Source organism: Halichoerus grypus, chromosome 2 (assembly GCF_964656455.1).
Source record: "Halichoerus grypus chromosome 2, mHalGry1.hap1.1, whole genome shotgun sequence".
NCBI classification, from domain to species: domain Eukaryota; kingdom Metazoa; phylum Chordata; class Mammalia; order Carnivora; family Phocidae; genus Halichoerus; species Halichoerus grypus.
Genome location: NC_135713.1, coordinates 149436550 through 149461743, shown reverse-complemented (window position 1 = coordinate 149461743; position 25194 = coordinate 149436550). Strand labels below are relative to the sequence as shown.

Genomic DNA, 25194 nt, shown 5'->3' with positions numbered 1-25194 from the left:
ACAGGGACCGGGCTTCCAGAAGCCAAGGGCAGTGGCCAGACACAACCTGCTTTCTACTTTAAACACAATAGCAACGTCCCTCTTGATTTAGTGGTTTCAAACGACAAAGCAGATCAGGCAGAGGTTAGGAGGGGACGTGGAGGGGAGGGAGGAAAGGGGCCTTCCAGACCGGGCTCCACCCAGAGTAGGGGAGCCACAGCCTGAGACAGGGCAGGGATGGACAAATAATAATTATATATTAGTTAAATAAAAATAATTTAAAAGTCACCGCTATCACTCCCGAGAGAAGTGCTCCTTGTCAGAGGGGACGGCAGTAACCCCGCACACCTGGGCGGCCGGGCTGTCCCTCTCCTAGTGGTTTGACTCTCTAAGCCGGTGCTGGAGCAGGACAGCCCACAGGCGGCCGCACAGGGGCCCTGTGTGGTCACAAAGGTGAGCCTTCTGCTTCTCGGCGGGAGCCCAGAGCAGGGAGGGGCGCTGCTCTGCAGGAACTGGCCTCTTAGGGACGGACAGAGCTTGGAAAGCATCGTACAACGCTCTCAGGTCATGGGGGTGGGGGCGGGCAGAGGGGACGCAGGGGCCAGACCAGGGCCACCTCCCGCCTCTGGGTCTTTGCAAGGGGGGACGAAGGGGCAGAGACAGCCAGGCCGGCCAGTCTCCGGGCTCCCGCCGCCACGTGCCAAGTGTGCGGGGGCCCGCAGCCCGGGGGCTCAGCCCCTGCAGGTGTAGACCCCTCGCGCTGCACGCACCGCCTCGCCCCCGCAGCAGGGGGCGGGGCCGGGGGGGGGGGGCTCAGCCCCTGCAGGTGTAGACCCCTCCGCTGCACGCACCGCCTCGCCCCCGCAGCAGGGGGCTGGGCCGGGGGGGGGGGGGGGGGGCTCAGCCCTTGCAGGTGTAGACCTCCTCACGCTGTGTGCACTGCCTGCACTCCACGTAGCAGCACCAGCGAACCTGGCACTGGCAGGGCCGCGTCACCACCCGACTCTGCGTGTTGTGGCCACGCCCACAGCAGATGCTCTCGCAGTTCTTCTCCCGGTGGCACCTGCGGCCGGCGGTGCCCGGGGAGAAGCGGCTGGCCAGGCAGAAGCTGGGCGAGTCATCCAGGTGCACGAGATCCGGCGTGCGGGGCAGTGGGTCGCTGCCGCCTGTCCCAGCCGCCCGGCCCCGAGGGGGGGAGATGGCACCGGCCTCACCGGTGGCCTCGTTGGTGGTGCTGCCCACCTTGAGGGCCGTCTCGTACTTGTGTTTCAGGCGTTTGCCCACCTCATGGAAGGGCGCCAACTGTCGCCAGCATGTCCGCACCGTGCAGGAGCCCGACACACCGTGGCACTTGCACGTGGTCTCCACCCCGGCCTTGATTACCTGGTGGGGGGGAGGGCAGCTGCGCATGAGGGCCACGCTGCGAAGCCGGGAACAGCCCCTACAGATGACCGGACCCCACAGCTCCCCCAGACCCAAGCCCAGCCTAGGGGATTCCCCACTGCCCATCACCCAGGCTCCCCAGCTCATGCGCCTGTCCCTCTCTCCTCCAAGCCACAGGTGGCCCAGGACAGAAGTCCTACATCCAGTACCGTGGCCTCCAGACTGGAGGCCTCCTGTGGAGACAGTCCCTCCCCGCGTCCGGGGCTGCCCTCTGCAGGGGCTGGGCACGCCACCCCTGTCGCCCTGCTGTCAACACCCCACCAGGACCTCCCAGTCTGATCTCAGCAGCCTGCTTCCTGGAGAAGTGAGGACAAGTGAGTTAGCTTGCCCACTTGGCAGGACTGGTCACTGGATCCTCCATATCGGCCCCGGGGGGGGGGGGGGCGGCACCCCCACCTACACACACAGGGCTGCCCCGAGGGGCCTCCTGCCTGACCACCCACACTGGGGTCCGTGGCAGCAGAGAGGGGAGGCCCTCCCCAGTGGGCCCCATCCCCAGACAGGCCTGAGCTCCCACGCTGCCCCGAGGGAGGGCCGGCTGGCTTGAGGGGGATTAGGAAATGTAGCTGCCCTCTGGTCAAGCAATAGAAGAGTCACATTTAATGACACTCTGCTGAGAAACCCGGACAAATTTAATTAAAGCGCTGCTTACCCAGGCCCCGCAGAGCTAATGGAGCACTTTCCATATTCTGACTTTTCATTAATAGCTTACAAAGGGGAGAACTCGAAAGAAAAGAAGTAGCCTCGCCTTGGGGATTTAATCTGCTCCCGCCCCTCCCCGGAGGGCAGAAGGAGGGACAAGGGCTCTGAAGAAAAGGGGGAAATTGATTCTTTAATAAGTGCAGGACTCAGAACTCTGGTTTCTCAATAAAGAGGGGCTCAGAGCAGGGCTGGCTCTAATTACCTCACCCCCTCCCAGGCTGGGGCTCCACATCCCAGGGGCTGCCTGGTGAGCACGCAGAGCCCCCTGGCCACCCCACCGCCAGGCAGAGCCTCAGGGGATGTTTGGTGATCTGGGCTGTCTGTTCTGGCCACAGTGAGGAGGTGCCTCCTCCGTTGGTGTGGGCCCGGGAGCTGAGGGGCTGCAGGGAGGGTGGAGGATGGCCGGGAGCCAGGCACCCCCAGACCCAGCCCGCCTGCAGCCAGCAGCCCCCAGAAGGGCCCAGCCAAAGAGCTTATACCCCCAACCCCCCATCCCACGAAAGACCATGGCGGCACCTCGTCATCCCTGTAGGACAAGGAGCCCGCCAGGCAGGACGACTCGAGGCCCTGGCTGGTACCGCGCGGCCGGAGCAGAGCCCCCGACGCCGCAGCCCCGCGCGCCGCCCCCACTGACACCCCTCCGCGCCCCGCCCCGCTTGCCTTCACACCCACGAGGTTGTTGTGGAAGTCCACGCGGGCTCGCAGATCTTTGCTCGACCGCCGGCCCAGGAACTCCTTGACGAACTTGCTGCTGTACTTGAGGTTGTCCCCACAGCCACCCCACTGCCAGGCCTCGCGGTTCTCCAGGTCGGGGGCCTCGTCGCACGTGCAGCGCTCCATGCGGCCCGCGCTGCACGCCTTGGCCAGCGCGTGCGTCAGGCCGGCCGAAGAGATGGCATAGAGGAAGGCGGTCTCCTTGAAGCCTGGGGGCGGGGGGACACAGGGACCTTAGGGCCAGGGAGCGACTGCCACAGCAGTCCAGCTGGAGTGCTGAATCCTGAGCGCAAGGAAGGGTCCACGGAAAGGATCCTTGCTGGTGTTCCCCTTGCGGGGGGGCATCCCTGCCTGGGCTGCCCCGCGCTCCTGCAGGGAGGAGGCGCTCCTATGTGCCCCAGGCACAGGATGTGGCGGGGTAGAGAGAACTCAAGGCTCTGCTCAGGGATCAGCGACTTCGTCCTGCTGGGTCTCCCACCCACCAGACTGGCTGCGGGGCCTTGGCGAACCCCGCCCTGCCCTGCCCCAGGCCTCAGGTCCCCAGTTTTTAAACGAGGCTGTTGAGAAGCTCAGATCAGAGTCCCAGGGAGACATGAGAAAGAAGGCTCCCTCCTCAGGGCACCAGCTGGACCTCTGCCCCTCTTGCCCAGCGTCTGGGCCTCGGTCACCACCACGTGGCAAGAGCCAACAGAGCGGCCTCGGCCGCGTCAAAGCTGCCAAAGCTACGCAAATGCGCCTCGTGCGGCCAGCAACTGTTACCCGAGGAGGGGCTTAGCGGGAGGCGGGGTGGGAAGAGGGCAGGGTAGGCTAGGGGCAGGCCAGAAGGAAGGGGCGGGGCAGGCAGGAGGAGGCTACAGGGGGAGGGGCGGGAAGGGGCGGGGTCAGGAGGGAGGGGCGGGTCAGGAGACCGGGGCAGGCCGGTGGATGTAGCGGGGTGGAGCAGGATGGAGGAGCCAGACAGGAGGGCCGGGCATGAGGAGGACCGAGCTGCAGGTGGTTGGGGTCAGGAGGAGGGAGGGATGGGTTAGGAGGGCGCATCAAGTGGAGAAGGAGCCACGAGGGAGCGGGGCAGGAGGAAAGTCAAGCCCCGCAGGCCCCCACCCCACCGCAGGTCCCCTGGGACCCAGCCAGGGGCACAGAGCCGGCAGGGAGGTCCTGCCCGCTCGCTCCCCTCGCGCACTCACCTCGCTTGAGTAGGCTGGCCCGGTAACGGCCCTCCAAAGTGCAGTTCCAGCGCTCGAACCGGAACTGGTACTGGCACTCCAGCGCGCTCATGCTGACCGCCTCCACCAGCGTCTCGGCCACGCCTGGGTCTCTGCGGCACATGCGTCTCTGCTTGCGCTCCAGCTTCAGCCGGTCGCAGGCCTTGTAGTGTGCCTGGGCGGCAGCCTCTGGCTCCAGGGTCAGCGGGAGGATGGTCAGGGGCTCGCTGCCCGTCAGCCTGGGCACAGAGAGGCCAGGGTGAGGGCCGCCCCGGAGGCAAGCGACGACTCGCACACACAGGGAGGACAGCCCAGCACAGGGTGTGCGCCACCGGCAGGGAGGGTTGCAGGATCCCAGGCCACAAGGGGACCACATCCGACACACCACAGCAGGACCCCCACCCTCTGCCCACACCAGCTGGGATGGCCCAGCCTCACCACGACCCTGAAGCCTCTTGGAGAGGGTCCTGGCTCACTCCTTGCTCTCCTGCAGCCTGTTCAGCTTGCCCTGCAGGTCCCAGTGGGGTCTCCCAGAACCCCTGGGCCACTGAGGACCTCTGGGGGAACCCAGGCTGGCTCCTCGTTCCCTGCAGCTCCAGCTCTCTCATCTGAGCCAGTCACCTGCTCTCAGGCTCCTCCAAGCCATTTCTTGTGCTCCATCCCGGGACGGATTGATCTGACCTCCTGTCTGCTCTATGCTCCAACCCACAGTTCTGTTTCCCCATATGGGTGAAGCCACATCTGGGCTCCAGGCACACCCATGCCCAGCCTGGGCCAGACCCTTAGCCCTCAGGAGGGAGAGGTGCCCAGCTAGACATGGGTGGGGCTCAGATTCCCCCCACATAAGCATCACAGGAAACAAGCATCCCCATCCCCGCCAGCCAACCCAGAGGAGCCAGGCGTGCCAGGCACCCCCACACCTTGCCCCATCCCTCCTCCTGCTGCCCCTCAAAAGCCCCCTCAAGGGCATGGTAGCCACTGGGTGGGCTCCCGGCAGCTTTCTACCAGGGAAGAGAACCAGGCAGGGCTTCCTCGAACCCCACCCGCTAGCAGACCCCAGCAACAACACTGCAGGCCAGGCTCCCTGGAGAAAACCTGGGCTCCTGGCTTTCGAAGCCCCTGCCTTTGGGGCTGGGCCTGGGGTGCAGAGGGGAGCAGGCAGGCAGGTGGGAGAGAGGCATTTCTGCACACACACTGTGGAGGGTGAAGCCACGAAGGCAGGCCTGAGGCCTGTGATGGACACAGAGGGGAAAGAACGAATGCCTCCCACGCTCTTCCCACTCGGATGTAGTGTGCACCCTGGGAAGACCCACCCCAGGCTTTGGCCCTACTCCCCAGGAGTGTGCTCTGAGTCAGCAGGGCACCAGTGAGCTCTGCGGGGTTGAGCAGAGACCTGCAGGGAAGCGGGGCTCCAACTGGCCCTGAAGACAAGGGTGTTGGTGAGCAGAACCCGAGGTGGATTCCTACAAGCTTGAGTCCTATAGACACTGCAGACCACATGCCTGGGGGCACTTCGAGCCAAGAGCGCTAGCTGCTGCCCTGTGACCAGCATGGGTGTGGGCTGAGGGAGAAGCCCCAAAGGTCCCCAAGGCACAGAGAAGCCCCATGTGGGCAGCAAGGCCTTTGGGGAGAAGGTACCTGTGAGCTCGGAGCTAAGACACTGCTGGAGAGCAGCGGGTGAGGGAGGAGGCAGTGACCTGCACCCCCAATTCCCATCCCGGGGTCCGGGCTTCATGCCCAAGGGCGCAGGGATGTGGCAGGGGTCAACCGCGGGCAGCATCGTATGCTTTCAGGCTCATGCCGGAGCTCAGACAGCCCCAAGCACAAGGACCGCTGCCGAGCTGGGCCAGGGGCAGTCAGGGGCCCGAGGACCCGCACCGGAGGCTGGAAGAACCACTCTCCTCACACAAAGGCAGCTCATACGGTGGAGACTTGTCCCCAGACAGGAATGTCAACAGCTGTGCCCAGAACAGCATGCCACCGAGCTTCGGCAGAGTTGGAGCCTACAACCTGCACGTCCCCCAGACCGGATTCTCCGAGATTAGCCAAGCTCCAGGCTGGTGCCAAAACATTCCTGTGTCCAGAAGGACCAACGAGAGCAAGGCCGCCCCAGGGGCACCGGGGGCTGTGCTGGTAAGGGAGTGGTGGGTGTGGGCAAGGGGAGGGGGAGAGATGGTGGGCAACCCAGCCCCACAACCCACCTAGATGTGCTGGGCTGCCTGTGCCCGCACCACACCCAGGGCCCGGCCTATGTCCGCACCTCAAAAGGGGTCAGCCTGTGTCCACACTGAGGCTGGCCTCTGCCCCAAGCCCCTGTAACCACTGCGATGTGCTCAGCTCAAGAGCAGCCTGGGGCTGCACTGGCAGAGGACAGACCCACATGGAGGTGGCAGGTGGTGAGGGTAAGCAGGCAGACGATGCACAGGGAAGAGGGAATGGGGGGGCGTCCAGGACAGAAACCCAAACTCAGAGAGGAGCCCCCAGAAGTGCCGGGGGGAAAGGCAAAAGGCTCACAGAACACTCTTGGGGCAGGAAGGCTTTTGTCAGGGAGACTCAGAATCCGGTAGTGAGTGTGACCCTCTCAAAGTGCAGGGGCTTCTGCACAGCAAAGGGGACAATTTTCGGGGAAATGCTGCGACTGGGATCCCAGACCCAGAGCCAACTCCCTTCACGTGTGTGGGTGTGCACGAGTGCGCTTTTCCTGCAGATCCGTAGCAAAAGGAAGCGGCTGCAAGTGCACACGGGATAGGGAACACATCTGTTCAAAGTTGTAAGAGGCTCTACCCCAGTCCTAAACATGCAATCACGCCGTCCTGCTGTTATTTTTCACTCCTCAGATGAGCACAAATCAGGACTGTCTTGGACATGGGAAGAGATACTCCTCCACGGCTGGAATTCTGGAAAGCTCACCCACCAATGCTCTTTCTGGAATTACAGGCTACAGATGTATAATCATAAAACATACAGACTCATATCGTTCACACAGCGCCCGACGCCCACGGTGACGCGAGATCCCCGGAAGCGTGAGACCAGAGCCTGGCTGAACAGATGGGTCCATCCGTTCCGTGGAGTATTTGTGGAGGCCAGAAAGCCGGCCAGCTGCACCAGAGGGCCTGCAGGCATGGGGCAGCCCAGGACAGAGGACGCCTGGGGCAGAAGAACCACCCTCCTATCTCTGCCACCTGTGAGCTTATCACACGTGGGTGGGACAACAGGTGGCCTATTCAAAACAGCAAGGCTCCACACACAAGCCCTCGGTCCTGCATGCTGGGCTGGGGCGGCCAGCCTCTAACCATGGGTCCCGCGTCCGGAGGCTGCACCTTCCAGCCCGGAGAAGGCCCCAGGCCACCTGGCCCAGCACAGGCCCCTGCCCAGCTGCCCACCCCACGCCAGTGCATCTGCCACCAGGCTCAACGCAGCTGCTGCCCCCGCCACCGGGCGTCTGGCCTGGGACAGGTGGGCAGACCTAGGGGCACAGGCAGCATGCGGAGGAGGTGAGCCTGGGCAGGCTGCCCACAGGCAGCAGCCCCTCAGCGGGCAGGCAGCAGGACCCTCCCCGTCCCCGCCCCATCCCGCTGCCCTCAGCCAGTGCCGACCACTTTCCAGGGAGACATCACGGGAGGTCTTGGCGGCAGCCCAGTGCTTTGTGACAGGTATTTTCAGAAGACAAAGTGACACACTGAGAGCCAGGCAGAGGTCACTCAAGAAACAGCCTGGCGCTGGGAGCTCCTGAGTCCCTTCCTGCCCAGGTCGGAGGGGACTGCACTCCGATCCCCACAGTGACCACACGGGCACATGCCTTGGCCAGACAGCACGGGCCTTCTCCTCAGTGTCTCCCCATAAACTGAAGCTCTTTCCTGTCCAACTTTCTTCTGTAGGTGCCTCTTCTTCCACCCCATTTTGGAAACCTGCCTCTACCATAATGTCATGAGCACCTTCTCCTAAATGCCAGGACAGCCGCACTCCGTCCACTGGTGCCAAGGTCGGCATGCCAGGCTGGGCAGGGCCCTGAGGACCCCGTCTCCACGCTGCCCTGCAATGTCCCTGCAGCCTCATGGCACCTCACTCTGAGCTCTGCCCTGGGCGGGTGATCCATGGCCTGCTGTGTGACTGGGGCTTGTCCTGCAGGCACCTGCTGCCTCTGCTTTTGCACAGGAGGTCCGAGGACCCGCTGGGGGCTGAGGGTCGCGGGAGGTCCGAGGGCCCGCTGGGGGCTGAGGGTCGCGGGAGGTCCGAGGGCCCGCTGGGGGCTGAGGGTCGCGGGAGGTCCGAGGGCCCGCTGGGGGCTGAGGGTCGCGGGAGGTCCGAGGGCCCGCTGGGGGCTGAGGGTCGCGGGAGGTCCGAGGGCCCGCTGGGGGCTGAGGGTCGCGGGAGGTATGAGGGCCCACTGGGGGCTGAGGGTCGCGGGGGGGTCCGAGAACCCGCTGGGGGCTGACGCTCATGGGAGGTCAGAGAACCCACTCCAGGCTGATGGTCGGGGGAGGTCCGAGAACCCGCTGGGGGCTGACACTCATGGGAGGTCAGAGAACCCACTCCAGGCTGATGGTCGGGGGAGGTCTGAGAACCCGCTGGGGGCTGACGATCGCAGGGGGTCTGAGAACCCGCTGGGGGCTGAAGGTCGTGGGAGGTCAGAGAACCCGATCCGGGCTGACGCTCGCGGGGGTCCAAGAACCCACTGGAGGCTGATGCTCTTGGGAGGTCCGAGAACCCGCTGGGGGCTGACGCTCGCGGGAGGTCAGAGAACCTGCTGGGGGCTGACGCTTGAGGGAGGTCAGAGAACCCGCTGGGGGCTGACGTTCGCGGGAGGTCAGAGAACACGCTGGAGGCTCACAGGTGCGATGGGCTTGCTAGGCAGCAAGAGTGAGTCTCTGCTGGGAAGTCCCTCCTGCTGCTCTCCAGGGTCTTCAGGTAGATTCCCCACCTGAGGTCTGCCCCAGATTCCGGGGGTGATGACGTGGGACCTACACAAGTGCAACTTACCGCCGCAGCCGTGATTCACCTCGGATGGCTTTCAGATGCTCTGTGTACAGCCGTAGGTCTGCCGAGACACAAGGCTGCTTTCTTTCTCTTTCTATCCCAGGCCATCCTGCTTGCCTTCCTGCCACAGCGAGGGCTTTGAGCGCCACGGTGCAGAATCTGCCAACTGCCCCCTGGGGCCCAGTGCCCCGATCTTGGCTCTGCGGCCGCCCACTGGCACAGAGCCATCCAGTGAGCTTGTGGGCAGGTGGCCCCGCGTGGGAGAGAACCATGGGCATCAGTGCCAGGAAGTGGGGACCCTCCCCCCTCGCTCACCCCCTGCATGCACCAAAACTCACATCTCTGCCACCCAGACCCGGCCGGTGGGAGACGCCCACGCCCTGCAGGCAGGTGGAGCACCAGAGGCCAGAGCCAGGGAATGTGCCCATTTGTCACGGGACAGACACACCCCCATCCTGCCTAAGGGTCTGTGAGGACAGCGAGCAACACACGGGTTCAGACGAGGGTGGCAGCGGCCATCCCTGTCTGACTCCTGGGTTTAAAAGGGAAGCTCCGGCCATTTCGCCGACAAGCCTGAGGTTCGCTGGCTGTCTCCTGGACACCCCACAGCAGGTTAAAGCTCCCCTCTGCTTTTCGTTTGCTAAGAGCTTTTCAAAACTCACCAACGGATGTCGAAGGTCATCAGATGTGGTCCCTGCCTCTGATGGCATGGGATTTTTCCGCTTTAATCTGCTCAAACAAGGAATCCCACCCACTGGTTTTCCTGAGACTAGACACCAGCATCCTCGTCCTTCCTCCGTGCCGTCAGCTGTAACCCCAGGATGTTGTGTCTAGGCCTTTCGCATCTGCGTTTGCAATTTTCTCTTCTGTGCTCATCCTGCTGGGTGTCAGTGCCTTTGAGAGAATTCGTTTTTTAAATTTCCTGGAAGACGGGTCAGGTTAGAATCACGTCTTCTTAACTGTTCAGTAGAACTTGCCACGAAGCCACGCAGCCTGACCTTTTCTGGATGAAAAGATCTCCCTTCTGATCCAATCACTTTTCTTTTTTTCTTTTTCCTTCTCTTTTCCAAACAGCTTTATTGAGATATAAATCATATGCCATAAAATCACCTATTTAAGGTCTACAATTCAGGGTTTTGCAGTATATTCTCAGACGGGTGCAAACACTGCCATGGTCAATTAGAGGGCATTTCATGGTCTCAAAAAGAAAAGCACCCCTTTAGCTCCCAGCCCCCCAGCCCCTGGCCACCACTAATCCACTTTATCTCTGTGGGTTTGCCTGTCCTGGACATTTCGCACGAAGGGAACCATACGGCACGTGGCCTGTGACAGCGCACTCGCACCAACAGCGTCATGTTTTCAGGGTGCACTCATGCTGCTGTGTGTGGGTGCTTCACTCCCTTGCATTTCAAATACCATCCCAGCACAGGGACAGACCGTGTCCTGCTCAGCTGGTGCTCAAGGCCTGCGCTGGAGTCGTCCACATGCCTGTGTGTGCACACGTCTACAGCTCCTGCAGGCATTCACCGCGCCCAACTCTGCAGGTCTTGCCACACAGGGCTCCTTTCGTCTCCAATGCACAGGTACTGTTTTGTTGCTCCTAATTTCTTCCCTCCGCTTTCTCTGGGTTTAGCTTACTGTTCTTTTCCTCAGATCTGTGACCGACACTTGCTGAGTGCTTCCAGGCTTCTCTCCACTTCTCAAATAATGCATTTCAGCCCCTACTGCACCTGCATCAGAATCAGATCACTGTGCAGAGCCTGAGTCACAGCCTGGAGACTGTGTACGGCCTCAGTCACAGCTCAGGTCACCATGCAGAGCCTGGGTCACAACTCATGTGACTGTGCAGAGCCTGGATCACAGCCTGGAGACTGTGTACAACCTTAGTCACAGCTCGGGTCACTGTGCAGAGCCTGGGTCACAACATGGGTCACCGTGCAGAGCCTGGATCGCAGCTCTGGTCACCGTGCAGAGCCTGGATCACAGCCTGGAGACTGTGTACAACCTTAGTCACAGCTCAGGTCACTGTGCAGAGCCTGGATCACAGCTCGGGTCACCACACAGAGCCTGGATCGCAGCTCTGGTCACTGTGCAGAGCCTGGATCACAGCCTGGAGACTGTGTACAACCTCAGTCACGCTCAGATCACCGTGCAGAGCCTGGATCACAGCATGGGTCACCGTGCAGAGCCTGGATCACAGCTCAGGTCACCGTGCAGGGCCTGGGTCATAGCCTGGAGACTATGTACAACCTCAGTCACAGCTCACATCACCATGCAGAGCCTGGATCACAGCTCACATCACCATGCAGAGCCTGGGTCACAACCTGAAGACTGTGTACAACCTCAATCACAGCTCAGACCACCGTGCAGAGCCTGGGTCACAACTCATGTGACTGTGCAGAGCCTGGATCACAGTCTGGAGACTGTGTACAACCTTAGTCACAGCTTGGGTCACCGTGCAGAGCCTGGGTCACAACATGGGTCACCGTGCAGAGCCTGGATCACAGCCTGGAGACTGTGTACAACCTTAGTCACAGTTCAGGTCACTGTGCAGAGCCTGGATCACAGCTCGGGTCACCACACAGAGCCTGGATTGCAGCTCTGGTCACCGTGCAGAGCCTGGATCACAGCTCAGGTCACCGTGCGGGGCCTGGGTCATAGCCTGGAGACTGTGTACAACCTCAGTCACAGCTCACATCACCATGCAGAGCCTGGATCACAGCTCACATCACCATGCAGAGCCTGGGTCACAACCTGAAGACTGTGTACAACCTCAATCACAGCTCAGATCACCGTGCAGAGCCTGGGTCACAACTCATGTGACTGGGCAGAGCCTGGATCACAGCCTGCAGACCATGTACAACCTCAGTCACAGCTCAGGTCACCGTGCAGAGCCTGGATCGCAGCTCTGGTCACCACGCAGAGCCTGGGTCACAGCTCAGGTCACCGTGCAGAGCCTGGATCACATCATGGGTCACTGTGCAGAGCCTGGATCACAGCCTGGAGACCATGTACAACCTTAGTCACAGCTCGGGTCACCGTGCAGAGCCTGGGTCACAACATGGGTCACTGTGCAGAGCCTGGATCGCAGCTCTGGTCACCGTGCAGAGCCTGGATCACAGCCTGGAGACTGTGTACAACCTCAATCACAGCTCACATCACCATGCAGAGCCTGGATCACAGCTCACATCACCATGCAGAGCCTGGGTCACAACCTGGAGACTGTGTACAACCTCAATCACAGCTCAGGTCACTGTGCAGAGCCTGGGTCACAACTCATGTGACTGTGCAGAGCCTGGATCATAGCCTGGAGACCGTGTACAACCTCAGTCACAGCTCAGGTCACTGTGCAGAGCCTGGATCACAGCTCGGGTCACCATGCAGAGCCTGGGTCACAGCTCGGGTCACCGTGCAGAGCCTGGGTCACAACTCATGTGACTGTGCAGAGCCTGGATCACAGCCTGGAGACTGTGTACAACCTCAGTCACAGCTCACATCACCATGCAGAGCCTGGATCACAGCTCAGGTCACCGTGCAGAGCCTGGGTCACAGCTCGGGTCAACATGCAGAGCCTGGGTCACAGCTCGGGTCACCGTGCAGAGCCTGGGTCACAGCTCGGGTCACCGTGCAGAGCCTGGGTCACAGCTCGGGTCAACGTGCAGAGCCTGGGTCACAGCCTGGGGACTGTGTACAACCTCAGTCACAGCTCACATCACCGTGCAGAGCCTGGGTCACAACTCATGTGACTGTGCAGAGCCTGGATCACAGCCTGGAGACTGTGTACAACCTCAGTCACAGCTCAGGTCACCGTGCAGAGCCTGGATCACAGCTCAGGTCACCGTGCAGAGCCTAGATCACAGCATGGGTCACCGTGCAGAGCCTGGATCACAGCCTGGAGACTGTGTACAACCTCTGTCATGCTCAGGTCACCATGCAGAGCCTGGATCACAGCTCAGGTCACCGTGCGGGGCCTGGGTCATAGCCTGGAGACTGTGTACAACCTCAGTCACAGCTCACATCACCATGCAGAGCCTGGATCACAGCTCAGGTCACCGTGCAGAGCCTAGATCACAGCATGGGTCACCATGCAGAGCCTGGATCACAGCCTGGAGGCTGTGTGCAACCTCAGTCACAGCTCACATCACCGTGCAGAGCCTGGATCACAGCTCAGGTCACCGTGCAGAGCCTGCATCACGGCCCAGGTGGCTGTGCAGAGCCTGGATCGTGATGAATTTTTCTCTCTCTCTTCTCTGGTGTTGCTCTCTCCCTCATGGTCCACTGAGTTGGTGTATACTCTCTCCACCCTCCTGCATTCTCTATGCTGACATCTTCTCTGTGTCTCTCCCAGAGCCGGTGATCAGACTGAAGACCCCTCTACAACCCCGATGTGCTCAGCCTTACAGCTGGGGCATGTCCTCCACTGTCTGCTGGCCCTGCCTGCTGTTTCTATTCCTCCTGTCTTGCCTCGTTTCGGGTTATTTCTTGTTACCCCATCTCCGCCCGGCAGTCTGAAGTCTCACATTCCCATTACCTTCATGGCTACCTCACAAGGACACGCCTGATGGTGGGCGATGCCAGGCCTGAGGACACAACCCTGCGGACTCCCCGAATTGCACACCATTGTGCATCTTAGTCCCATTGTCAGGAGCTGACAAGAAGCGGTTCAGCACCCGGTTACCTGCTCCTGGACACTGTCCCTCAGAGTGGCTCATAGCTTGTCTGCAATGCCTTTCTTTCAGCTCCTTGCAGGGTAGCCATCCCCCAGCAGGCTCCCGGCTGGCCACTCTGCAGCCCGCCGCCAGGCTGACCAGCTTTGAGAGGTCATCTGCGTTTGTCTTGCCGGACTCTGCTCTTATGATTCTTTGTTTTGGGCATCTTGTGGTTCCAGTTCTGTATGTTCTGGTATGATTTTTGTGTTTTCTGCTCAGGACTCCTCCTGAATCCTGTAGATGACACTGACAAATTCTCAGAATCTCAGAAAATGCTCGGCATTCTCTTCAGATGGGACCCCTGTCCGCCAGTCCCTGAGTCTGGCCTCTGGCCTCCATGGAGGCGTGAAGGCTCCCCCACGGGCCGCGCTTGGGGTAACTTTCCTGCCCCATCTTCTAACCTTGCTAATGCTCTTCGGCTATTTCTAATCTGCTTTCAAATCGACCAACACCTCACATGTTTCCCCCCAGTTCCACTTGGTTTTTCCAAACCTGCTGGGTCAGTTTTTGTGGTCTCTTACTCCTTGCAGAAATTCCAGGCTTATCTCACTCCAGAAAGCACACCAAGAACTTCCATTTGGCCTGTAACGTTCAGCTCACAGGTCCTGCCATGCTTGCCGAGGCCCACAGAGGCGTCTCCATGCATGCCCACCAGCTACCCCTGACCTGTATTGGTCACCGAACACAGAGGGAAGAGACAAAAGTCCCCAAAGTCACACCCTCTGGAAGCTTGGAATGTGCCCTGTTTGGAATAAGGACCTTTGTGGATATAATTAAGATAAGAATCTTGAGGCACGGTCACCCTGGACTAGGTTCTGTGCTGCTGAGGACCAGCCTGCCGCAGCTCCGAGAAGACCTCACCCCAGTCCCACCAGGAGTGAAAAGAACCCAGGACAGATACAGCCAAGTTGAGGCGCCCATCTCCCCACGTGGGCCAGGTCTGAGACTGTCATGCTTGGCAGCCTGGGGACGGTGCCACCCCTCTGAGCACCTAGCGGGTCACACACGCTCCCACACCTGCCCCCAAGGGCAGCTAGGTGGCTGGACGGGGGCTGCTGCCAAGGGGTGGGGGATGTCCTTGTCCTCAGGCAGGAGGCTGGGAGCCACGGGGCCCTGGACGGCCTGGTCCCCAGAGCTCTTGCTCCTTCCCGCTCTGCAGTGGGGGCAGATCCCAACAGCCCTTCCTCCTGCCAACAGGCCCGGCCACCCCAAGGGCCACCCTGCCCACAAACCCAGCTCCCTGGGCTGGGCGGAGGGAGAAGAGGCCAGAGTTGCCGAAGTCACAGCGCCCGGCCAAGGAAACCTCAGCCCCACCAGACGGCGTTTAATTTCTGTGTGAATCAAATTCAAAACAAATTCCAATGCTGAGACGCTGGTTCTGAGATTAACCCTCCATCCTCCCCAGGCCTGCTGCCTAACGGAGCCCTGTCCGGTCTCCCCACCAAGCACGCAGCACGTGGGGGTGCCGACAGTGCCAGAGCCTGGGTGCTCCCTGCGGGCTGCACTGTTATCTGGTGCCCAGACATGCCAAGGAGGGGGCAGGGGCCACGGGCTCCGGGGAGCAGGGTGGGAGGGTGGGCCCATGCTGACGACGGGCCGAGCACCCCTGCGCCTACGACAGCTGTCCCCTCCGTCAGCTGTGAGAGCCGCGGGGCCCCGACATTCCAGGGCGCCCCCTCCCTGCTCACTCACTGACAGGCTGCGTCCATGCGGGCACAGCGAGCCTGCAGCCTGGACGCTTCAGGGGAGCTCTTGGCTCAAGCTGGCCCGGCCTGGGGGTCAGCCGGCGGACACAGGACTCAGCCACGCCTGGCAAACTGCTCCGCGCAGGGCCTGCTGTCCGTGAGCCCAGCCCCAGCAGGGCAAGCGAAGTCCCGGGACCCCAGGCCCTGCAGGCTGCTGGCCCACTGGCCTCTTCCTGGAGCCGGGAATGGCGGGCTGAAGGGGCCCCAGACTCACGGACAGCCGAGGGGAAAGGTCGGGGAGCTGTGGCTTCTTTGGAGGGACAGGAGTACCCAGGCCACCCCTGTGCCCCCATCGGCGAGGCCCCAGGCCTCCCAGACAGCCCAAGTCCCCACGAGCTGTCACAAGGAGGGATGGGCAGGACGCAGGGCGGGCACGCTGGGAAGGCCGCCAGGACTGTCAGCTCCATGACCACCTCACTGCCTGGGGCTGGCCCCCGCATGCCCAGCACGGACGGGGACGCCGGGACAGCCCCGACCGCCGTCCCGCCCCGGGGTCGCCTGGGACAGCTGCTGCCCGGGTGCCCGGGAGGGAGCCGGTTCTGACGTGCTCTGGTCTGGGAGCCCTGGCAGCCTCTCGTCCTGGGCCAGACCACTTCCCTGGCCGCGTCTACCTCAGGTATCGCTAAGAAAAACAAACGCAGCTTGAGGCTTGCCTTTTTCCATTCCCTCGTCCGGCTGCCGGTCTCGAGGAGCAGGGCCTGCCAGCTGGGCGGCCGGGTTTCCTCCTGTGGCCAGGGCGCCAGGCCAGCCAGGAACCACGCTGGGAGGGGCAGGGGAGGACGGTGGGCCGGGCCCACGGGTCGTGGAGCCGGGCGGCCAGCACGCCACCCAGGTCAGCGCGGCCCACCTGCCACTGGCCGGCCCCGGATATGCCTTAATGATGAGCCCCTGCAGGAAGACGCTGCCCCGCATCCAGCCCAGACCACAGACCCCACCTCCTCGGCCCGTACCAGGGGGTGCTCCAAGCCCTCGATCCACACCCTTGCCCTGGGGGGCTCCAGAGGGGCCCTCCACCCCTCAGCACGGGGCCCACAAAGCCCCCATCTGACAGCCCGAGTCGTGGGTCCGCGGCACCTTGGCCCACTGTCTGCACGCCGGAGGGCAGGGTGGGGGGTGCAGCTGGGGAAGTAAGGGCCGGGGTGGGTAGGGGGCTGGCCAGCCTGGGAAAGGAGCCCCTCAGACCCCACAGGGGTTCCCAAGTGCAGAGCGAGGGAGCAGACGAGCAATGGGGCCCCCACGGGCCGCAGACGCACCAGCCCAGGGCAGCTTGGAGGAGAGCTCTGGGCTGGCTAGAGGTCGGCTGCAGGGAGGCTGCGGCCGGCTTCCTGGAGGAGGTGACAGCTGAGGCTGACCCTGGAGCTGGGGGAGGCCAACAGCCCTGTTCCACAGGCAGCAAGCATGCTTGCCTGCAGGGGCCTGGCCGTGCCCACTTCCCAAACAACTGTGCCTCCCTAAGCCGGAGCGGGCCCTGCAGGGGCCCCCGCACTGCCCACCAGGACAACACACAAAGGGAGCTCATGCCCCTCCAGGATTAAGGGGGCCGGGTGCCGGCCCTGCTGACAGGTGTCATTTTTCGACGGCCAGGAAAACCAACCCAGGCCCCTTATCAGCTCATCGCGCCTCCCGAGTCCAGGTCCCACAGCCCCCCGGGAGGAATCGTGTGCATGCATTCTTTTCCAGGAGAAAAGCTGCCCACACACTTCTCCTATTGTCCTCGACATGGGGGGCCCCCCTGGGCAGGCAGCGGGCGGCGCCCTGGGCCAGGGCCACCCTGGGAGCCCAGGCAGGGTCCCACCAGTGCCCTCGGCTCTGGAGTTGGGTCCCGGCCACAGTGTGAGATTAGGCCAGCTGTCCCCCTGTCCAGACGGCCGCCGGCTGTGGCAGGACATCTGCTCCCACAGCTGAGGGGGGCCAGGTGGCCGTGGCTTCCTCCTCACCTCAGGTTCCCCACGAGGCCTCGGGAGGCCCCCAGCCCAGAGGCCTGGTCTGGGCTGAGGCTCGCACCTGCCTCTCTCTACTGGCCTCTGTGCTGGGGGGTGGGGGGGGGGGCAGAGCCCACAGAGCAGACTGGCCAGGAGGAGAGGGAGGAAGGACAGACTCTGGAGAGCAGAGATCCAGGGGTGCATCCCCACCCTTGCCCACCCGCTCCTTCCACCTGCCTCCCCACACCTGCCCCAGCCCCAGGGTCCAGGCCCCTCCATGCTCTCCCTCCCTACCTCATGTCCCCCCTTGCTCACCGCTCTGAGGTCTCACCCACAGGGCCACTCTCCCTGCTGGCCAGTCGGCTGCCCCAGACACTGTGGAGAAGGCCACTCGCCTGGACCCTCCCTCTCCCTCAGCTCCCACTGCAGGCCTATGCTCTCCGGAGCCTCTGGAGTACTCCACGGCCTCCCCACCAAACGCTGGACCTGAGGTCTCGCAGGGCTGCTCCGGGCAGGTCTGTCCTGAGGTGGTCTCTGTGGACAGCATCAGCCCGGACTGCTGCTTACTCAGCTCACAGCTCCACCACCCCGGGCCCCCACCACGGGATCACCGGGGACACCTCCCCATTGGGCAGCCCCTCCCCAGCCCCAGTGGGCTCTGGGTCACCCCAGCTTCACCACGAGGGGCTGGCTTCCCCCACTGCTGAGCCTGAGCCCCCAGCCTACCACAGGCCTACCACGCCAGGGCTCCCTCCTCCTGCCCTGGAGCCCCTCCCTCTTCTACCTCCTCCGGGGACCGGCCGGGCACCCCTCCTCTCGGCAGCCAGCAGGCACGTGGCCACACAGGACCCCGGCTGGGCCCCAGGCTCATACAGAGGGCGCACCCACACCCTGACGCTGACCCCACACGCATGGCCACCCCCACCAGGACAGCAGTGCCTGTGGGCAGGGCCAGGGAAGCCTCCTCTGCAAGTCCCCAGAACCCCTGACCAGGTCCCTAGACCAGGCCCCAGCAAACGGACGGTCACCGGCACCACACAGTCATGCCGGGGGCCAAGCAGGAGGATGACCCACTGTGAAGGCCCACGCAAGTAGCCTCTGCATGCACGCATGAGAGACAGTCTGCCGGCTCACGGTTCAGCTTGTCCTCTGTCCAAGAACAGACCCACATATATAAAGAGCTCTTACAAATCAACAACAAAGACCCACAACCCAGCCAAGGGCTGGGCAACGAAACTGAGTAGAGATTTCTCCAAAGAAGACATACAGATGAGCAAGATGCCCACGAAGGAGGCCCAACATCGCTAGGCATCAGGGAAGTGCAAATCAGACCACGATGAGATACCACCCTACACCCCCTAGGAAGGCTAGACTAAAAAGCAGAACAAAACAAAAAACCAGAAACAACTAGAACTAGCGACTATGTGGAAGTGCGTGGCCAGTGGGAGCGTTCCTCCAAAATAGAAACAGAGTTACCACGGGATCCAGAAATTCCACCTCCAGGGATTACCCAGCAGAACTGAAAACACAGGGAAACTTTACACCAGTGCTCACCGCAGCATGACAAGAGCCAAATGGCGGACCCACCCAGGTGTCCGTCAGCAGATGCACGGAAGAAAAACTAGTCCGTGTCCGCACAATCGAATATCACTCGGTCACAAAGGGAAAGGCTCACAGATTCACGCTACAGCGTGGATGAATCTTGAAAATGTTATCCTTGCTGAAATAAGCCAGGCACGAAGGCCACATGCGGTATGATTCCACTTATGTAAAATGTCCAGAACAGGCAAATCCACAGAGACAGAAAGTGGATTAGCGGTTGCCAGGGGCTGGGGGGGAGGGGAGACAGGATGTGAGGTTTCTGGGGTGATGGAACACTCTGGAATTAGATAGTGGTGCTGGCCACACCGCCTTGTAGATGTACCAAATCCCACTGCACTGCATGCTCTAACAGGGTGAGTTTACGGGATAGGAGTTATATTTCCATCACAGAGAGAACGTGGGCCCTAACCGGCCCCATTCGCAGTGGCCCAGAGCACCTTGGCTGCCTTTCACACGGCTCGGAGCGCCCCCTGCACTGACGTGTGGCCTGGCGGAGGGAGCCCTCCGGTACCACACGGCCACAGCCAGACCGGCTTCCCCAAGCCAGCCTGCAAAGCTTTCCCATAGAATGTGGGGTGCTGGGACCAATCCCAAGAAAGGGCCTCAGGGCCCACGACAGCCTGTCCTAGTTCTCTGAAGAGGACCCACGTTGGAAGCCTGAGGCTCCCCTGGCAGCCCCTAGAGGCAAGTCTAGTGGCCGCCCTGGGAGCCTCCACTGGGGCTGGCTTGACACACGTGGGTGAGCAAAGGGCACTGAGGTGCCCACTCTGCTGGACCCAGCCCCTGGCTCCATGCTTGGGGGGGCAGCAGGGCCCCTCACCCTGGGTTTAGGGGCAGCCCTTCCTGAACAGATTTTCAGCATACACAGAACACCCCTCAGCTCCCTCTTCTCCCCTCTAAGGCCTGAGGCAGGGCCGGACGCAGGCAAAGCTTTCAGCCCACCCAGGTGCATGGGGCATGGGGAGGTGGGGGTCTGAGTCTGTTTCCCAAACTCGCCAGGAGACCTCGGGCCGGCCCCTTTCTGCTGGGAGCCAGGCACCCTCCTCCTTCCAGGAGGGCATCAGGCCAAGCTGTCTAGGCCCCTGGAGAACCAGATGGAAACACCACCTGCTAATCACACTGCCAAGAAGCAGGGCCAGGCCACGGAGGAAGAGGGAAGAACCCCTTTCCCGTGGCCAGGCGGCGGCCTGGAGGGTCTTGCCTAGTGGCCAGAGACTGAAAGGGCAACAGGAGCAGGGCGGGTTGGGTTGCAGCCCCGGGGAGGGGGCAGGGAGGGCTCCGCCAACCACGTGACACGCCCCCCCCCCCCCCCCCCGCCGCCCCGGGCCAGCCTCTCCGGGTTTCTGGGCTGTAACTGGAGCTACCCTGCCTGCCTGCGAGCCTCCGTGTGCCAGGCAGAGCTTTTGGAGAGGGGGGAAGGGAGAAGGAGGGCCTGAATCCCAGCTCCTTCCTCCTGCTCCTTCGGCACTGCAGGTTGGGAGGGAAGCCCCCAGTCCCAGCCCTGCCCTGCCCACCTTGGGCCATCTCCTCCCCCCAGCCCTCCAGCTTCCGCCACTTTGCTGGGCCGGGAGAAAGGGCCCCAGAGCAGAAGGGCTGGGCCTCCACACACAGACCACCAGCTCAGAGCACATCTTGCCCCCTCCTCTCCTTCTGCGTCTGGCTCCACCTTGGGAATCACCTCCCCGAGGAGCTTGCTGGGTAAGGACCCCTCCAGTGCCGGGTCCCTCCCCTCCCCTGCCCGTCCAGCTGGCACCAGGCCTGCCCCCGCTCCAGGACCTCTGTCCGTCATGCAGAACCCAGCTCTCCTGCCCGGTCCTGGGCGTGGCAGGGGCCCCAGCAGAGCCAGCTGTCCCTGGGGCAGCACGTCTGCCCCCTATGCTCCCCACAGGACAGCCTTTGGGGCCGAAGTGCTGGGCAAGAGAGCTGGCCAGAGGGGTGACAGGGGCACCAAGGCCTCCCTGCGTCCCACCCACACGCCCACTGGCTAAATGGCAGAGCTCAGCGCCTCCCCCAGAGGTGCTGCCGGGGGTACGGGCGGGGCGTCGGCAGCCAGGAGCCAGGACCCCCACCTCCCCCCTGTGGGCCGGCAGCAGGGAGACTCGCAGAGCAGACAAGCCCAGGGTGTGTCTGGAGCCTGGTGAGCAGAGCGAGCGGGAAGGCACAGCTGGCTGACTCACCGAGGACCTGCGGCCAGACGGCCATCCTCTGACCCTCCCTCTGCGCGCGAGGGCGAGGCCAGGCTGCGCAGATGGCGCGGGGCGCGCGAGCCTCTGCACAGCCCAGGCCCCAGGCAGGGCCCGGCCCACAGCCGGAGCCAGGAGAGCCTGCCGGGTGGGGTCTCCAGGGGAAGGAGACACGGAGCTGACCCTGGAAGACGACCCAGGAGAAAGGAACAGAAGGAGAAAGGGGGGAAAGAAAAACACAAAGGGAAAGTTTCCCATGAAAATATTTTATTTTCTTTGAGAACAGGATACACCTGCAGGGCTCCTCGCCCAGTGGCCTCTCCCCGCCCTGGCCGTGGCACATTTCTGGACCAACGGGGCCCTCTGCCGGCCAGCTGCCGCGCGACTGCGCCCGGGCCCGGGGCGAGGGAACAGGTGACGGGCAGAGGGCGGCGGCCAGGAGCGGCGCCGGGCACCCAGTGCAGGGGCCGGGGCGCGAGGGTGGGCCGCGGCTCCAGGGGCGGTGCCTGGGCGGCAGGAGCTGACGCTGAGGGGCCCAGAGGGCTGTTTGCGCCGTGCCACCCCGGACCTCAGGGTGCCCGTCTGCGTGGCACAGCGACGGAGGGTCCCCAGAGGTCTCTGGGCTGGACATCCCAGATCTGGGAGACAGGGACGAGGAAGAGCAGGAATGAACGACAGAGAGCGACGCGCCGAAACCACGCAAACTGCCACTACGGAGAAGCGCGCAGGGCAGCGACCCCTGAGACAGCAGCGGGGGGCCGCGTTCACGCCCGGGCCGGGCCCTGCGCAACCGGCCAGGTCCCACAGAAGCGCTCCTGCCGGGGCCCGAGCGGGCGTAAGAAGCAAAGCGCAAGAAAAATAAATTCCTCCAGCTTGGAGTTATTTTTTTTTTTTCCTTTGGGGCTCAGTGCAGGGAACATCTGGATTTTGTACGTATTTTTTTGTTGTTGTTAAATTAACTTCTCGAGGAGAGAAAGGAGGGGGAAGCTGCAAGGGGGGTGGGTGGGTAGGGGCCAGGAGAGGCTCCAGCCGTTCCGCCAGAACTCGGCGGCCTAACAGAGCGCCAGGACCAGGCTTGGTCCCCGAGCTCCAGGGAGCCCCGCGCACGGGCGCGTCGCAGAGACGACGACTCCGGGGTCACCGAGGACCACGACCCCGTGCCAGCCCGTCGGGTATGCCGGCCCCTCTCCCCACGCAGCGCCGCGAGGACACTGACCCGCTGACGGAGCGACGCGCACGCCGCAAACAGCGCCCGGCAACCCGCTGGCCCGCGCACCTGGGCCGCCCGCCCCGCGCCCCGTCCCCGCGCCGCCCGCCCGCCCGCCTGCCCGCCGGGCCGCCGAGGCACCTACCCGAAGTAGGCGGCCGAGGGGCGCAGCGCGGCGAGCAGCAGCGTCAGCGCGAAGGCCGCGGCCAGCCAGCGCGCCAGCAGGGGCCCATCCAGCATCTTGCCGCGCCTCGGCGGCTGACCATCGCGCTCCCGGCCCCGCGCAGGGCGCCCCGCGGCCGCTGCCCTCTTATAGCGCCCGGAGCTCCGGGCCGGGGGCGGGGCGCCGGCCAGCTGGGCCCGGCCCGCCCGCGCCCAAGGAGGGGTCACGCCGGCGCCGGGGGCGGGCCGAAACCCGAGCCGAGCGCGCGGCCCCGCCGCGCCGCCGCCCGGCCCCTCGGGTGTCGGGGCGCGCCCCGCGCGTGGAGGCGGGGCGCGTGGGGGGCGGGAGGAGTGGGGAGCAGGTGGGGGGGCCAGGGGCGGGGCTGGAGCGGAGCGTTGGCACTGAGCCGGGGCGGCCAGGGTGGGAGGGACGCCGGGCGGCCGCGGGGGCGGGGCTGGGGGCGGGCTGGGGGCGCGCGGAGGGCTGGGGCGGGCCCGGGGCGGAGCGTCGGCTCTGAGCGGCCCGCCGGGTTGGGGGGACCCGGGGCGGCCACGGGGGCGGGGCCAGGGGCGCATGGGGCCCGGGGGCGGGGTCGGGGCGGAGCTCGAGGCCGGGACGCGCGGGGATGGGCCCTGGAGGACCCAGGGTTAGCCCGGAGCTGAAGCGCTCGCGCCCGCTCCCCTGAGAGTTGGCGTGGAAAGGGAGGCCCGGCAACAGGTGAGGCCCGCGCTCTTCGAGAAGCCAGATCGCTCGGGACGCGAGGCCGGAGGGGCGCTGCTCCCTGGGAATGAGGCGACCTGGCCAGAGGAGCGCAAAGGCTGAGTCGCTTAACCTTTTGGGACCTCTGTCTCCCCATCCGTATTAAATCGAGGGAGGTGAGCCGGTGCTCGGGCGACCCCCGTTCTCAGGGCCTCTGTACAGCAGGGGCTGGGGGATGGGAGCTCGGGGGACCAAAGGGGCCTGGCGCGGCCGAGGCCAGAGGAGCCGCAGGGGACGCGGACGAGAGGAGGCACGGGGCCGCTGCTGACACAAGGCGGTGTCGGAGAACCCAAAATCGAATTAAGCAGACACAAGACTGGGTTCGAGGAGAAGCGGCTAGAAGGCCCCTGGGTCAGCAGCCCCATACACCCGCACAGCTCCGGGGCCCAGGCCGCGGTGTAGGTTCCTGCGGAATGCCCGTCTCCAGATAACATCCAAGACCGCTGGGACTAGCCAGGCCCTGTTGCCAGGGGCCGCTAGCCTTGGGCCTGCAAGGGAGAGCCCAGCTCCCTACCAGTTTGTCTGAACTTGGAGGAGCTGCTTCTGGGCGCAATGGCCCTGGATGGGGGGGTCTGGGCACCTCCAAAGGTTGGGCTGGTGGGCTCTAAGAATCTACCACTCAGTGACCTGTCTTGGAACGGTGCTCAGAGGCAAAGGAGGGGGCAGAAAATGCACCTCTCAGTGGCCTTGTTGGAGCAGGACAGCTCTGGGGCTCCTGCCTCTCTGGGAAGGCCACCCAGGCGAGCATGCCCCGTCTTGCCTGGGGAGCTCCTGGTGCATGACTGAGTGAGGTGGGGTGCAGACGGGGCCGGGACAAACCACTTCCTCTCAGGGCCTCAGTTTCCCCATCTGAGATCCATCTAACTCCAGGGAGCTGTGGCTTCTTCTACGTCGTGATGTCATGTTGTAGAAACCCCCACCCATGGTGAGCCCTCTCTGCGGGTGTGACCGGCCTCACGTCATTCCCCTCTTCCGGAACCCCTCCTGCGGGAAGGGGCTCTCCGTTGCCCTCATCTGCTCACACCCTGCTTGGCCAGCTCACCAGCGGGGCTGGCTCCGCAAAGAGAAGGCTGACCAAAGGCAGCCCCAGCCCACCCAGGCTGCAGGGCCGGGCGGCGCACTGCTCCGCCCCCCACGACCATGGCCTTGTGCAGCCGCGGGGCCTCCACCTGAAGCCTGCCTCCCACACCCGGGAAGTGCTGGGGGTGGGGGGGAGACACAGAGTGATGACATGTTTAAAGGCACGGAGATTGCGTCCAAGAAAAATGAAGTGTGAGATTGTAAACGTGTGTCTGGAAGGCGCTGCAGGCATTACGGACCTCTCTTCCGCGGGGAGTGGAGGGTTCTCACGTCGGCCGCCCAGTGAGTCCTGAGGAAGGAGGCGGCCGTGGAGGTCCCAGCCCAGGACCTGGCGGGGCCGCAGCTGCGAGAGGGAGGTGGAAAGGATGAGCGCCATCTGTGGGCTCCGGAAGGGGAAGGCTGTCCGGGGGCGGAGGGTGCCCAGGCCAGTCCTGAGCCCACCCGCCACACCCCGCCTGAAGCCCCCACTGAGCCACCCCATATCAGCAGGGGTGGGGTTCCGAGAGACCCCTCCAGTCTGAGGACTGGGAACCAGGGCCCGCGGGACCCCAGGCTTGGCTGGCCACGAAGTGGGAGGGCCCAGCGCCCGGTGCAGTATGAGGCATAACTAAGGGTCTGGGCTGCGCCAGCCCCCGTTCCCTGCACCTTGGGAGACACCCCCACCCCAGCTAGACCCTGGAGTCAGGCTCCCTCTCCCAGCCTCAGGCTGCACCCTGCCTCTGCCTACATGCCCACCTCCCCAGTGACCGATGGGCCTTCACAAACCTTGCTCCCGGGCCCTTGGAGCTCTGCAGAGGCCTGCCTCCA

At 63.6% G+C, this 25194-nt stretch overlaps 1 protein-coding gene across 1 annotated transcript; it reads right to left on the bottom strand.

The window, feature by feature from the left end:
- Positions 1–130: 130 nt before the first annotated feature.
- Positions 131–22712, bottom strand: WNT9A (Wnt family member 9A). The gene is made up of 4 exons (XM_078067722.1): positions 22531–22712; positions 4023–4279; positions 2785–3047; positions 131–1362 (listed from the first exon to the last, which is right to left on the bottom strand). The coding sequence occupies exons 1-4, from the start codon at positions 22623–22625 to the stop codon at positions 880–882; spliced, it is 1098 nt and encodes a 365-aa protein (XP_077923848.1). The 5' UTR covers positions 22626–22712; the 3' UTR covers positions 131–879.
- Between the last annotated feature and the right edge of the window lie 2482 nt (positions 22713–25194).